At 41.3% G+C, this 13,096-nt stretch overlaps 1 protein-coding gene across 3 annotated transcripts in view; it reads left to right on the top strand.

The window, feature by feature from the left end:
- smarcc1a (SWI/SNF related BAF chromatin remodeling complex subunit C1a) overlaps positions 1 to 5,155 on the top strand; it is a 37,773-nt gene extending 32,618 nt beyond the window's left edge. For all 3 annotated transcript variants that reach the window (XM_005158282.6, XM_003200246.7, XM_073926581.1), the window contains exons 26-28: positions 111 to 369; positions 3,543 to 3,659; positions 3,758 to 5,155. In XM_005158282.6, the coding sequence (XP_005158339.1) occupies positions 111 to 369; positions 3,543 to 3,659; positions 3,758 to 3,858 (477 nt within the window). In that variant the 3' untranslated portion in view covers positions 3,859 to 5,155. The remainder of the gene's footprint in view (positions 1 to 110; positions 370 to 3,542; positions 3,660 to 3,757) is intronic.
- Positions 5,156 to 13,096: the final 7,941 nt, after the last annotated feature.

Raw genomic sequence — 13,096 nt, 5'->3', positions numbered from 1 at the left:
TGTTGTGCTTGTGTGGATTGTGTGAATTTAAACTTCCCCTCGTGTGCTATTTAATTTATGCTTTGATTTATCAGTTGTATTTTTTTTATTTTTTTTGTCCCTCTCTTTAGCTGGAGCTCCAGAGGCAGCAGCTTTTGACCGAGCGACAGGCGTTCCACATGGAGCAGCTGAAGTATGCTGAGATGAAGGCCCGTCAGCAGATGGAGCAGCAGGCAGCGGTGCAGCAAAACGCTGGAGGACATCATGGTCCTCCTCCACATGGACCACCTCCAGGCATGCACCCTGGACATCCAGGACATCCTGGACACCCCGGCCCTGGATTTCCACCAATGCACCACCCCATGGGTCCACATCACACCCCTCAGACAGGTCAGCCGTCACTGTGAGCTTCGGGTTGATGTGTTTGAGGTTTATTGGGTTCTAGGGATGCTCAAAATAATCGATTAACCGTTAACCGAAAGGGTGCGTTTGTGACCGATTAATGCTATCAGTTAAACGATTAAAATTATTATTTTATATATTTTTAGTTTGGCTGCATTAGGGGCTGATTGAATACGCCTTTGCGTTAAGAGGGGCATTTCTTGCACGCGGCTCATCCCAGAGCAGCTTTTTGTGTTGTCTAAACAACTACAGAGAACTTTTAAAGAGCTTGGTTTCCGCTACATTCATTCTTCCATGGCGGGGCATCCCGCCACGGCTACATTACGCATTCAGAACATTTAGTTATTGTTGTTGTTGTTTTTAATAGCGGATTATAATCGCATCAAAACGTACTAAAAGGTAAGTAAATCATAACAGTGCAAACTTTTTCTGTAACCGTATAGTGCTGTGCGCTATTGTTTAATCCTTTGGGGTTACGTGCTGACTGACTGACTGACAGGTGTGCGATGCGTGAGGTTAACAAACACGCAGAAGCTTTCAGTTAAGATGAACACAGTTTCTATAGTTATACTTTATTTATAGATACTATATAATCACTCTATCATGCTGGAGTTTATAGCCGTTTCGCTTTACTTCAGGACGCATTAATGCCGCTCTGAAGGTCTAATCGCTGTTTTAAGTTATCCAGAGCTGTATGAATGTAAAAATCTTAAATATCATAATATTATTAAATATTACAATTTTATCAACATATACAGCAACACTTTTGCACAATCGATACCCAGCTGATTCAGACGTTTCATAAGAGGACCGCGCTTCTTCTCTTCTTTTTTCCTTGTCAACATATAAAGGCAGGTGCGCCTCGCGTTTTTGGAATAAAAAAAGCACGTTAGCTGTGGTCGGCCACTTGTTCAACTGCAAGACATACTTAACTTGCGGGACGATAACGTATAACCCGTGCCTACAGACACATTTGCCAAAGAAGCAAAATGGAAGAAGAATATTGCTTGAAACAGACGTGTTGATGCCAAAAAAAGCGCTGATGTTGACCTGGATCTGTATCATAAATGCAACAAATAGGCTTTACCTTTTATTTTACAGCATATAAAGCATGTATGCACATTAATGCAATATCATATTTAAACAACAAAACTGTTTACAAAAAGTCTACATATGCGCGCGTGTTGTTGTCTTTTCCTCACGCAGCGCGCGCACTTGAGCCGCGATGGAGAGAAGGGAAACCATAGCAAGACATAATCTTTAAAATAATGATTTCTATTAAAAATGTAAAAGGTTTTGTGATTATAATAATATAAGCGTGGCATTAAATAAATGCATATTTTCCGTGGAGCGAGCGATTTGAGGAAGTCTGCTATTTTATTTGACGGAAGACAAAAATATGATTGGAAAAAACAGCCTATGCTGGTTATTAAAAATGATCAGTCAGTGTTTTCGATTTGTAATATAAATTAATTATTTAAGTGGAAATAATTTAGGGCAGTCCTATTTATTTTATTCATTTTATTTAGTTTATTCTGTTCTTCTGTGCTAAACACTGCAGGTGCGTGAAGATGCTCTGTTGTATTGTTCTATTATTAATATGCTAGCATATAAAAATAAATCAGTATTTTAAAATGCAATATTTAATGTGTCAGACACAAAATAGACACGTCAATTTGTTTACTATAAAATTAATAGTAATCTGACCAGTTAACCGTTAATAACAGATTAATGAGTGGCGGTTGTCGGTTAGCAAAATTAACCGAAATGAGCATCCCTATTGGGTTCCATCATGAACAAAACGTCTCATTTGTAGCGAAATTCCTAATCAGGTCAGGATTGCTCTGCAAATTATTTGACACTATTTGAAATGAATGACTTTTCATTTTACAAGATCGCTATATGTTTAGTAATTACTTATATTGGAACTTGGGCATGGGAATTTGACATTTTTCTTAAGACCAGTTCTGTCACATGAGCATGTGGACACTTATTTAAAAAATATAAAGGGATAGTTCACCCAAACATGAAAATTCTGTCATAGTTTACTTACCCTGTTTCAAATCTGTTCGAGATTCTTATTCGGTTGAACATCAAAAAGATATTTTGAAGAATGTTGGAAACCTGTAGTCACTTCCGTAGTATTTTCCCCCAGCTATGGCTGTTAATGGTTACTTGTTTCCAGTATTTTTTAGAATAGCATCACTTGTGTTAAATAGAAAAAAGATGATGTTGGTAAAGGTTTTGTATCGTTTGAGGGCAAGGTTAAGTTCTTTGGTTGAACTGTCCCTTTAAAAATGCAGCATCAGCTAAATTGCAGGATCATTTTGAGGTCTAATGTCCCGTGTATAAATCAACTGCTTTCCCAGAAGTCACTTTAAAACTAGGCAATGTGGCAAATTGACAATCAACTAGAAAATTTGCGGAACCTGTGCCAAATGAGTAATGGTGCTTTCACACCTGTGAATCCATTCATTTGTTCCGAAACAGGGATTAAAATTGTTGCTAAAACAAGTAATGTGTGAGTAAACTCTCCTCACATTGGTCAGAGTTTCACGGTTTATTTTGCATAGTCCCGCTCAGCTGTCACGGGGGGTGGTGGTTTGGTGGTGCTTGACAGGGTGCACGTGTTGTGTCTGAAGAGCGAGGAGGGATGCGGTGGGGAGGGGTGAGAAGGGTACGCAACGTATTTGAGAACCAGGAGGGAGACGCAAAATTTCTGGGAGATAATCACTTGTTTGTGGGCATCCAGGAGTCCCTGCACAATTGCAGGAGACTCCCGGAACTTCCGGGAGACTTGGGATGTCTGGACCTCCCGCCTACTCATAATTCTCTCTTCATATAGCCGTATGTCTATTGCATATCCATAAAACACTGTGATATAACTGTGCTTGGATCGTATTGCTTTTTGACTACAATCAATCCGCTTCAGAGTTTGTTTCAATCGAGCCGAGACCACCTCATTCAGATGATCTCGGGTCGATTGTTTTGGCGCGCACGGATCTACGTTTTCATTTGAAGTCTATTTGCCAGATGTTATAGTCCTAAAACCCAACAAAAATATAACCCGAAATTATAAACAAGACTCAAACATATAAACAACTGATTATACAGAGTTTGATATACATCTCTCATCAAGCATCTTGTGTTTCTTCAAACAGGACCAATGGTTGGACCAGGTCAGCCTATGCCAGGCCGAATGATGTCTGGACCTCCCCCACAGGGTGGAATAGCACCAATGATGGGACCTCGACACCCTGGGCCACCAAACGGCATGTGTAAGTACACGTTAGCCTCTTGTTCTGCAGCACTTCACATTTTATTTAATGTTTAATGTTATTGTTTTTTTTTTAATGCTGTCATTTTGTCCTTGTAGACCCAGGTCCTCCTCCTCCAACCGCACAGCCTGATGGGATGCCTCCCGGCCCAGTGGGACCCCCTCCATCTGTGCCCGCTACTCGTGCTGCTGAAAACTAAACTATTGCCCCCCTCCCCACCATCCCCACACACGCGTTCACATCCACTCGCAGATACACACGCACACTGAAATCCAGATTAATCCGGGATCCCCGCAGACCTGCTGTCGTCGCCTTCTGTAGATTTGCCTTGCTGATGGGTGGGTCATCTCTAAAGCCTCTCTCTCATTCTCATTCTTTCTGTCCGACTGAGCTGAGCATTCTCCGTAAACATTCACACGCTCAGGGCACAAAGTCAAGAGTCAGTCCTCCGTCTCTTGTCTAGTAATAGCACTGGCCTCTCTTCCTTCTCTGTCCCCAGTGTTTGTTTGAAAAGCGTGTCGCAGGCTCCAGCGTCCTCCCTGTAATGTGACCGATGGAATCATATATGTATATTGTGTGCTAATCCGCGTAAAAGCTAAACGCTCCCAGATTGAACCCGCACTGTAGCTGCGAGACGTTTTCTGCGCTGACCTGGAGTCCTGCGGCATCCGCTATCGTACGTGTTCATGGTGCGGTATCCATTTCAGCCGGTGGCTTCATTGAGCTTCCTCTAACTATTTACATCCTCATCTAGCTGATAATCTACCTCACCGGTGCAATCCTATTCAATCAGTGCACGGTGTGTGAAGCAGACTCGCTTTAAAGTGGAGATCGCAACTCACACACGCCCCTACAACTGCTGTGTTCTGTTATTTAGAGATGTACCCACACATGCATTAACCCTTGTTTGCTTCAGATGCTGTGCAGATGTTGGAACACGTACACAAACACGCCTCTGTGTAGTTCTGCTGACGGAGGTCTATATGGTATCACGCTGAAGTGATGGAGGAACCTTGCTTGTTTTAGGTGTAGCTGGCCTTCCCCTTAGGTGCTGACAGAGTAGCTGCCCCGCCTCGCTCTACCTCTCTCACTTTACTACCTCTCTTCTCTCCTTCTCTCTTCCCGTTTTTGGCTGTTCTCTCTCTCTGTTTCCTTTTTGTGTGTGCGCCCATGTGACTGCTGCATTACTGCTGTGTGGAGGCTTTTGTCCTCCTCCTCCTCAGGTGAACCAAGCCCTCGCTTCAACACGGCCCGCCCTGCTACACTACTACAAACACACACACACACACACACACACACACACACACACACACACACACACACACACACACACACACACACATATATATATATTTCCTCTTCCAAAACTTTCCAGGCTGTACATCACAGGAAAATTGGGTTAAACCCTGATCCCCTGACCCCCCCCATATATAACTTTTATTGCTTTTTATTTTATGGTAATGTATTTTTAAGAAAATAAAGTTTGTGTAGACTCAGCTATCGCTGTTCTTGGACGTTTGTAGCTTTCTCTTTTCATTTTAAAAATCCGGCACATTGATACTGAGACCTAAACACTGTCTTAATAAAGTGGGTTCTTGTTTTTTTTTGTATATAAAGACTGCTTTCTGTTTCGGTTTTAAAGAGTCTGGAGTGTTCGACCTGTTTTAATGCATGTAAACTTTAAAAGTTAATTTAAAGACTACTATAATGATGTACACTCACTGGCCACTTTATTAGGTACACTTACTAGTACTGTGTTGGACCCCCTTTGGCCTTCAGAACTGCCTTAATTCTTCATGGGATAGATTCAACAAGGTACTGGAAATATTCCTCAGAGATTTTGGTGCATATTGATATGATAGCATCAAGCAGTTGCTGCTGATTCGTCGGCTGCACATCCATGATGTGAATCCTCCCGTTCCACCACATCCCAAAGGTGCTCTATTGAATTGAGGTTTGGTGACTGTGGAGGCCATTTGAGTACAGTGAACTCATTGTCATGTTCAAGAAACCAGTCTGTGAATATTGGCGCTTTATGACATGGCCTATTATCCTGCTAGAAGTAGCCATCAGAAGATGGGTACACTGTGGTCAGTGTTTGACATGATCAACAACAATGCTCAGGTAGGCTGTAGTGTTGACACGATGCTCGATTGGTACTAACGGGGCTAAAGTGTGCCAAGAAAACATCCCCCACACCATTACACCACCACTAGCCAGAACCGTTGATGCAAGGCAGGATGGACCCATGCTTTCATGTTGTTGAAGCCTAATTCTGACCCTACCATCTGATTGTCGCAGCAGAAATCGAGACTCCTCAGATCAGAGCCTGTGCGAATTGTAGTTTCCTGTTCTTAGCCAACAGGAGTGGCACCCAGTGTGCTGTTGTAGCCCATCTGCCTCAAGGTTCGATGTGTTTTGCCTTCAAAGATGCTCTTCTGCATACCTTGGTTGTAATAAGAGTTTCTGTTGTCTTTATCAGCTGGAACCAGTCTGGCCATTCTCTACTGACGGATCATAAACTAAACTCTAGAGATGGTTGTGCATGAAAATAGATCAGCAGTTTCTCAAGTACTCAAAGCAGCCTGTCTGTCACCAACAACCATGCTACGTTCATAGTCTCTTAAATCACCTTTGTTCCCTATTCTGATGCTCTGCTTGAACTGCTGCAGATCGTCTTGACCATGTCTACATGCCTAAATGCATTGAGTTGCTGCTATGTTAACGCAAATTTTTTTAATCTGCCAATCACAAGCAGTTGGACAGGTGTACCTAATAAAGTGGCCGGTGAGTGTATTTAATTCTATTGAAGTCACTTTCAGAGCTTAAAATATTGATGACGGAAGATCGTGTTGATGTGCAGTTTCTTTAGCGTTTTTAGTGTGAATGGAATGCCTTAAGAGTGTAACTCCAACATGCTAAGACCATGAAGTCGTCTTAAGAGTTCATATAACTGATGGTTATTGTGTGCAGCTATTTTCAGAAGCTTTTCAGTCCTCGAGTGGTTCATTAGGTGATTTTTTTTTTGTTTACAGTTCAATTCAAATGCACTTTATCAAATAATGTGGTGGGTATATCATACTGGAGTTATAACTCTTGTAATCTGATCTCTAATCCAGACAATCCAGTATGTGGAGGGCTAGAAAGTGGTAGACTGTTCGTAAGAAGATTGCTGTGGGGTACCCTCACTCGCCACTCCCTACACTAGTAGTCCACTAATACAGTTTACTTGAAGGAGCAAAAAAAAAAAACAAGTGAATTTAAGCACAGTTTACCTGAAGGGATGCCGTTTGTTATTTTCGGTTTCATGAACCCCTTAAACAGATTAGACTTTAAACGTCTTGGTCAGACCCTCTGGTGGGTATTAAAAATAAGTAATCAAATACTAATGAAACAAAGTATTTCGATTTCTTTCATGTGTGCAAACATTAATTTAGAAACTTTGGTAGGATTTTGCTTTGAACCCCATCCTGTGGATTTAATTTCATACAGAGCATTATGGGTATTCTTTCAAAAGCTCGCACTTAGATATTGCTTGATATTTATAGCAGGTTTGGCACGCTGTCCCGGGAGAGAACCTTAAGCTCGGAGATAATTGAGCCCAGGGCTCCCGCGGTCTGAGCATTTAAGGGGAGGTAAGAGTTCAGGTAGTTCGAGAGAGCTCCCCCTGGTAAAGGAGAAAAAGGGTGGATGGGGGTTTCTTCAGAAAACGAAGATAAGAGCAGTTTAAAGCTGCGGTGACACTGGGCTTTTCCTCCCAGACTTCCATTCATACGCACAAAAATGCATCAGACTGGAAACGCAATGTCATGCGTTAAGTTTCGCAGGTTGCTGCAGTGCAAAGTTTAAGCCTGGTGACCTGCGAAATCACATCACTTGACTGTGGAGACCAATCGGGGATCAAAACATGACCTTTCTGGACAGAAATTTTAAACATGGAGCAATCGCTCGCTTTTTTAATGCCTAATAATCTTGTTTATTCCCGCCCCTTTTCGCAGTGCCGCACGACAAAATTTCGCACACACAAACTCTAGTGTGAGCGCAGCTTCAGACAGGCTACTTATAGTGAGTTTGGATTAATGATTGGCTAACTAATGATTATAGATGAGAGACCAGCTGCGATCAATCATATCACATCCTCTTGAAATTAAGCTGCGGCCACACTGGACTTTTCCTCCTATAGACTTCCATTCATACGCACGCAAAGGTCATGCGTCAAGTTTCGCAGGTTGCTTCGGTGCAAAGTTCAAGCTTGGTGAACTCTGACTTGAGAAATCGCATCACTTTAATGCGTGAGACAATCGAGGATCAAAACATGACCTCTCTTGACAGAAATTTAAAACAGAGCAATCGCTCACTTTTTAAATGTCTAATCATCTTGTTGAATCCTGCCCCTTTTCACAGAGCCGTACGACAGAATTTCGCAAACTCAAACTCTGGTGTGACCGCAGCTTCAGTTTGAGAAACTTCGCTTAGCTGTTGGGTGTATGGTTGTACCCTTATTGCAGAGCTTTGTGGGATTAAAGCTGCGGTCACACTAGAGTTTGTGTGTGAGAAATTCTGTCAGAGCACACTGCTGACCCTACAAATGGCTGGCCACTCTAATATTGCTGTATTTATAGGCAAGGTATAGGGGCTATTTTAGATCCAGCCCTGGTCTGCAACAATGTGTAGTCAGTGCATATCAAATTGATGTCCATGTAAATAACCGAACCAGGAGTTTCTCAGTTCGCCCAACTTTTCACACTCTCTTGACAGACTTTTGTCCCACAGTGACATCAGTTCCACCCATAAACGGCGTTCGCACACACAGGGACGTCCATGTAGACTCATCGCATCAGGTAACTTTGATCCAGTTGTTCAAAGCTGACGGTGAACAGGGTTTATTAGGCATATTTGATGGGTCTATGGTTATGCAGCAACAAAAAAAGATTTTCAAAAAATATTCTGCTTGCTGGCAGGTGGCTCTGTGTTTTGCACTGTCACCTTACAGCAAGAAGGTTGCTGGTTCGAATCCTGGCTGGGCCAGTTGCCATTTCTGTGTGGGGTTTGCATGTTCGTGTGGGTTTCCCCTAAATTGTCAGTAGTGAATGTGTATCCCAGTACTGGGTTGTGGCTGGAAGAGCATCCACTGCATAAAACATGCCAGAATAGTTGTTGGCTAAGGAGGCTAAGCCAAAGGAAAATGAGAAATGTATGGTTACTGGCACCCATTGACTTCCATAGTCATTTTTTTTTTTCAGACTATCGAGTTTGATGGGTGTTTTAGTATGCCCCAAATTTTAGGATCTAAAATGTTTCAGCATACCAAAAAGGTTTTAGTATGGTATGTGTTTATGTAAGTGAGACAAGTGTGGTGCTAATCGACAAGAGAAGGCACCAATAATGGTCCATACACCATACTAATCAAGCAATACAACTGTTTATTGCTGGTACACACAGCTGATATGTCCGAGAATGCCGGGCGATGCTCGCTTATCCCACGGCTGAGCTTCCAATGTTTCAGCAAGAAACCCTTACCTTTATAGTCAAAATTTGGGTGCTGGCCAAAGGTCGGCCTAATAGGTAAAAGAGAAGTGTGAGTTGATCAGGCCCACCTCCTCTCTCAGCTAGTTGCACATTATTTCTGATTGCAAAGCACTAATTTGAGGTTTGTATTATCAGCATGATTATCTAGAGTCAATATTTTACCTCCTGAAATTTGGAGAAAGGTGTGAAGTTAACCCTAAGGTCATGAGACCCTTTTCTGTTCATTTGGTTGTTTGTTGAGCGCAACAGAAGAAAAACAAAAAAAAAAATCTCATTTGTTACAATGGGTGCTAGCGTTTCTGAACTCATTTTGAATGAGATTCTTGAATCTTTAGAGGGAGGCTCAAAATCGATCATGCCTCAAACGCCACTAATATTGTTTGGAATGAGAATGTGGTGGCGATATAAACCATCTTCTCATTAATTCATTCATTTTCCTTTGGCTTTGTCTCTATTTCAGAGGTCACCTCAGCTGAATGAACCGTCAACTATTATGGCATATGTTTTACACAGCTGATGCCCTTATTGCCACGACCCAGTACTTGGAAACACACACACTCATTCACATACGACCAATTTAGTTCATCCAATTCACTTCTAGCGCATGTCTTTGGACTGTGAGGGAAACCGGAGCACCCGGAGGAATCCCAAGCGAACACGGGGAGAACATGCAAACTCCACACAGAAATGCCAATGTGCGAATCAGCGAGCTTCTTGCTGTGAGGTGTCATTGCTAACCTCTGTGCTGCCCCCATCCTCTCATATATTGATTGGATTTAGTCACTTTTGTGTTTGAATGCTCCACGTGGAGTATTTACAGCTGTTATTTATGTATGCTGTAATGATACCAGATGAGGCCCGGGTCATAAAATCATGCTTGTGGTGTAGCTCAACGCCCAGTGACTTCAGGAGACATTAAACACCTTCTCCACTCTAATATAGGCTGGTTTTGCAGCCTCCTTTTATGATTTTATTAAGATGAGCACAAGGGATGGATTCTCCTGTTTGTTTTGATATGGTCTGCCGGCTTTATTTTGTGCTGCTTTTGGGTGTATGAATTACAATAAATGGTAAAAGAATGTTGGAGCTAATTAAAAGTTTTTCCATTAGTGATGGCACAATTAATTAGTCAATATTTGGCCACAGTGAAATTTTTATCAGCAAGGCCCGTTGGTTTGTCATCAAAAGAGGTTTTTCTGTTTACTCTTTCTTAAAACAGCAATAAACTTTGATGTAAATATTTTTAACTTTTATTGGATATTTTCTTTTTTGTTATATATACCCATCAAAATTTTGTGCTTGGTTAGATAATTTATAAAAGTGGTTATTGAAAGTCTCTGCGAGATTGTCGCTAATTCGAGTCTCAGCTTGGTCTGTTGGCATTTCTGTGTGGAGTTTGCATGTTCTCCCCATGTTTGCATGGGTTTCCTCCGGGTGCTTCAATTCATAAATTCTCTCGCAATTAATCTGGACCTGAACCGCACTTGATCATTACTGGCAGGTGTGTTTGATATGTGCTGCAACTGAAATCTGCAGGAAGTTAGATCTCCAGGAACAGATTGGTCACCCCTGCTCTAGAGACATCAAATACTTATTACATCTTTAACAAGAAAATTACTTTTAAAAACCCTTAAAAATATATAACTATGTAAACTGGGTGTTCCATATTGTAATATTAAATCAGGGTTGCCCAAATTCGGTCCTGGAGAGCTTGTGTTTTGCAGATTTTAGCTCCAACTTGCCTCAACACACCACACAGATGTGTCTAGAAAGCCTTTACTAGCTAGCCCAGGTATGTCTGATTGGAATTAAAACTAAACTTTGCAGGACAGCGGTTTTTGACGTGTACAGTAAATGCAAAGCATTTCAGTATAATTTTTTTTGTTTGTTGTTCAATTACAGTGGTTTTATAATTATGTACACCGAGACCAGAAACATAATCAAAAGTGCTTATTTAAAAAAAAAAAAAAAAAAATCTGTTCTTTTTTTTGCTGGTGGCATGGTGGCTCAGTGGTTAGCACTGTCACCTCACAGCAAAAAGGTCACTGGTTCTAGTCCTGCCTGGGACAGTTGGCATTTCTGTGTGGAGTTTGCATGTTCTCCCCGTGTTGGCATGGGTTTCCTCTGAGTGCTCCGGTTTCCCCCACAGTCCAAAGACAGGCACTATAGGTGAATTGAATTAACTAAATTGACCAAAGTGTATGAGTGTTTCCCAGTATTGGGTGGCAGCTGGAAGGGCATTCAATGTGTAAAAGATATGCTGGAATAGTTGGAGGTTCATTCCGCTGTGGCGACCTTTGATAAATAAAGGACTAAGCCGAAGTAGAATGAATGAATGTTCTTTATTTGCATCAGTCATTATATGAATAACATCTACAGAAGCTTTTCATTCTACAAAATGGTTCATTATATGATTAATTTGCTCTTCACACTATGGGTCGATATAAGATTCTGACGGTATAATAACCTTGGATATAAATATCAATGTTTCACCATATTGTTATTACTGCTCTAAAATATTTTCTTTTTAAATGTCTGGGTAAAAAACAAAACCCTTTTCCTCATTAAAAACAATATATTTTATTTTGGGAAATATTTAATTAAAGTATTTTGGAGCAGTAAACCTGTCAGGCTAGAATTCAAATTAATTATTGACTTTTTTATTTGTTTCAAAAACACAGAATTTTTGTTTATTTATTTATTTTTTACAATTTAAAAGGGCATCTTTGGAGATCGTTTCTGCTGGAGGTACTGATGTCCTAAAAAATGTCAGTAAGAAAACCTTAGGAACTGTACAGCAGAAAATTTTGACTGTTTTTAAACCTTGACTTTTTCACACCGCGGTACACCTTGAACACGATTATCGTCTATTCTTCTTTTAAGAACTTTTCAATAAGGTACTTTTTGGGAACAAGAATTTTTATTTTATTTTATTTTTTGTAGCTTTTAATTTTTTTTAGGAGTATTATCAAATCATATCAAACCCATATTGGTTGACCAGTGGCTCATACGTTTGATAATGAACATTAAATTCCTTGATCTGCAGCGGCTCTTCAATCGCCCATGAGACAATGAGGTCACTCTGCAGCCGCCCGGGCAAATCTGTCACTTCATTTCTCACTCATCGTCTCCCTCTTTTCAACCCATTTTCCCCTCCCATTTTTTTTATCAGGTTTCCTCTTCCTTCGAGACTTCATTTTCCCACCCTGGTTCTTTTCTTCTCTCTCCATCGATGTCCGTCGTTTTGCTTGTGTGTTCCTCCATCAGTCTTCATCCTTCACCTCCGTAACCATGGTGGCGGATGCAGAGATGTGTGAATAAAAAAAAGAGGGTCTCCGCTCATCGACTGAGCCACTGCACACGAGGAATAAGAGTACTGGCAAAGCCCACACATATTGCGGTGCTTATGTGATGATAATGATTCATTCCTTGAAGGTTGTGGGGTTGATTCCCTGAAAATTTGCATAGATTGAATGCATTTGACACACGGAGCATCTCCAGTTTCTGATCAACCCTACAAGCCGTTGACTAAATGTGCAGCTTGTTCTTGAATGTCTTCTGTGTTTCTAAGCGATCGACTCCCCGTGGAAGTTCCAAATGTAAAGACTTTGAATTAAAACAGCAAACACTGACAGGCTGTGTGTGATGTGCAGATGGCTGGTGCTCCTGGGCTGCCAGAAACAGTTGGCGCTTTTTTCGCGTTCTTGATGGAACATAAAGGATACTTGCCTTGTATACCAAGCACCATCGTTTCAGTTGGAAACGTGCTTGACGGAGGCATTTGAGCATTTCATGTTTGTGCCGCCGCACTATCTCTGAGGACGTTTCCATGGTAACAGGTCTCATGGTTCTGCATGAAGAGTAGCTGGAGAGGAGGGGCTGTTTTGTGCTTTAAAGATTGAATGTTA

Source organism: Danio rerio, chromosome 16, assembly GCF_049306965.1.
Source record: "Danio rerio strain Tuebingen ecotype United States chromosome 16, GRCz12tu, whole genome shotgun sequence".
Taxonomy (NCBI): domain Eukaryota; kingdom Metazoa; phylum Chordata; class Actinopteri; order Cypriniformes; family Danionidae; genus Danio; species Danio rerio.
This window is presented reverse-complemented; position numbering and strand designations above follow the sequence as displayed.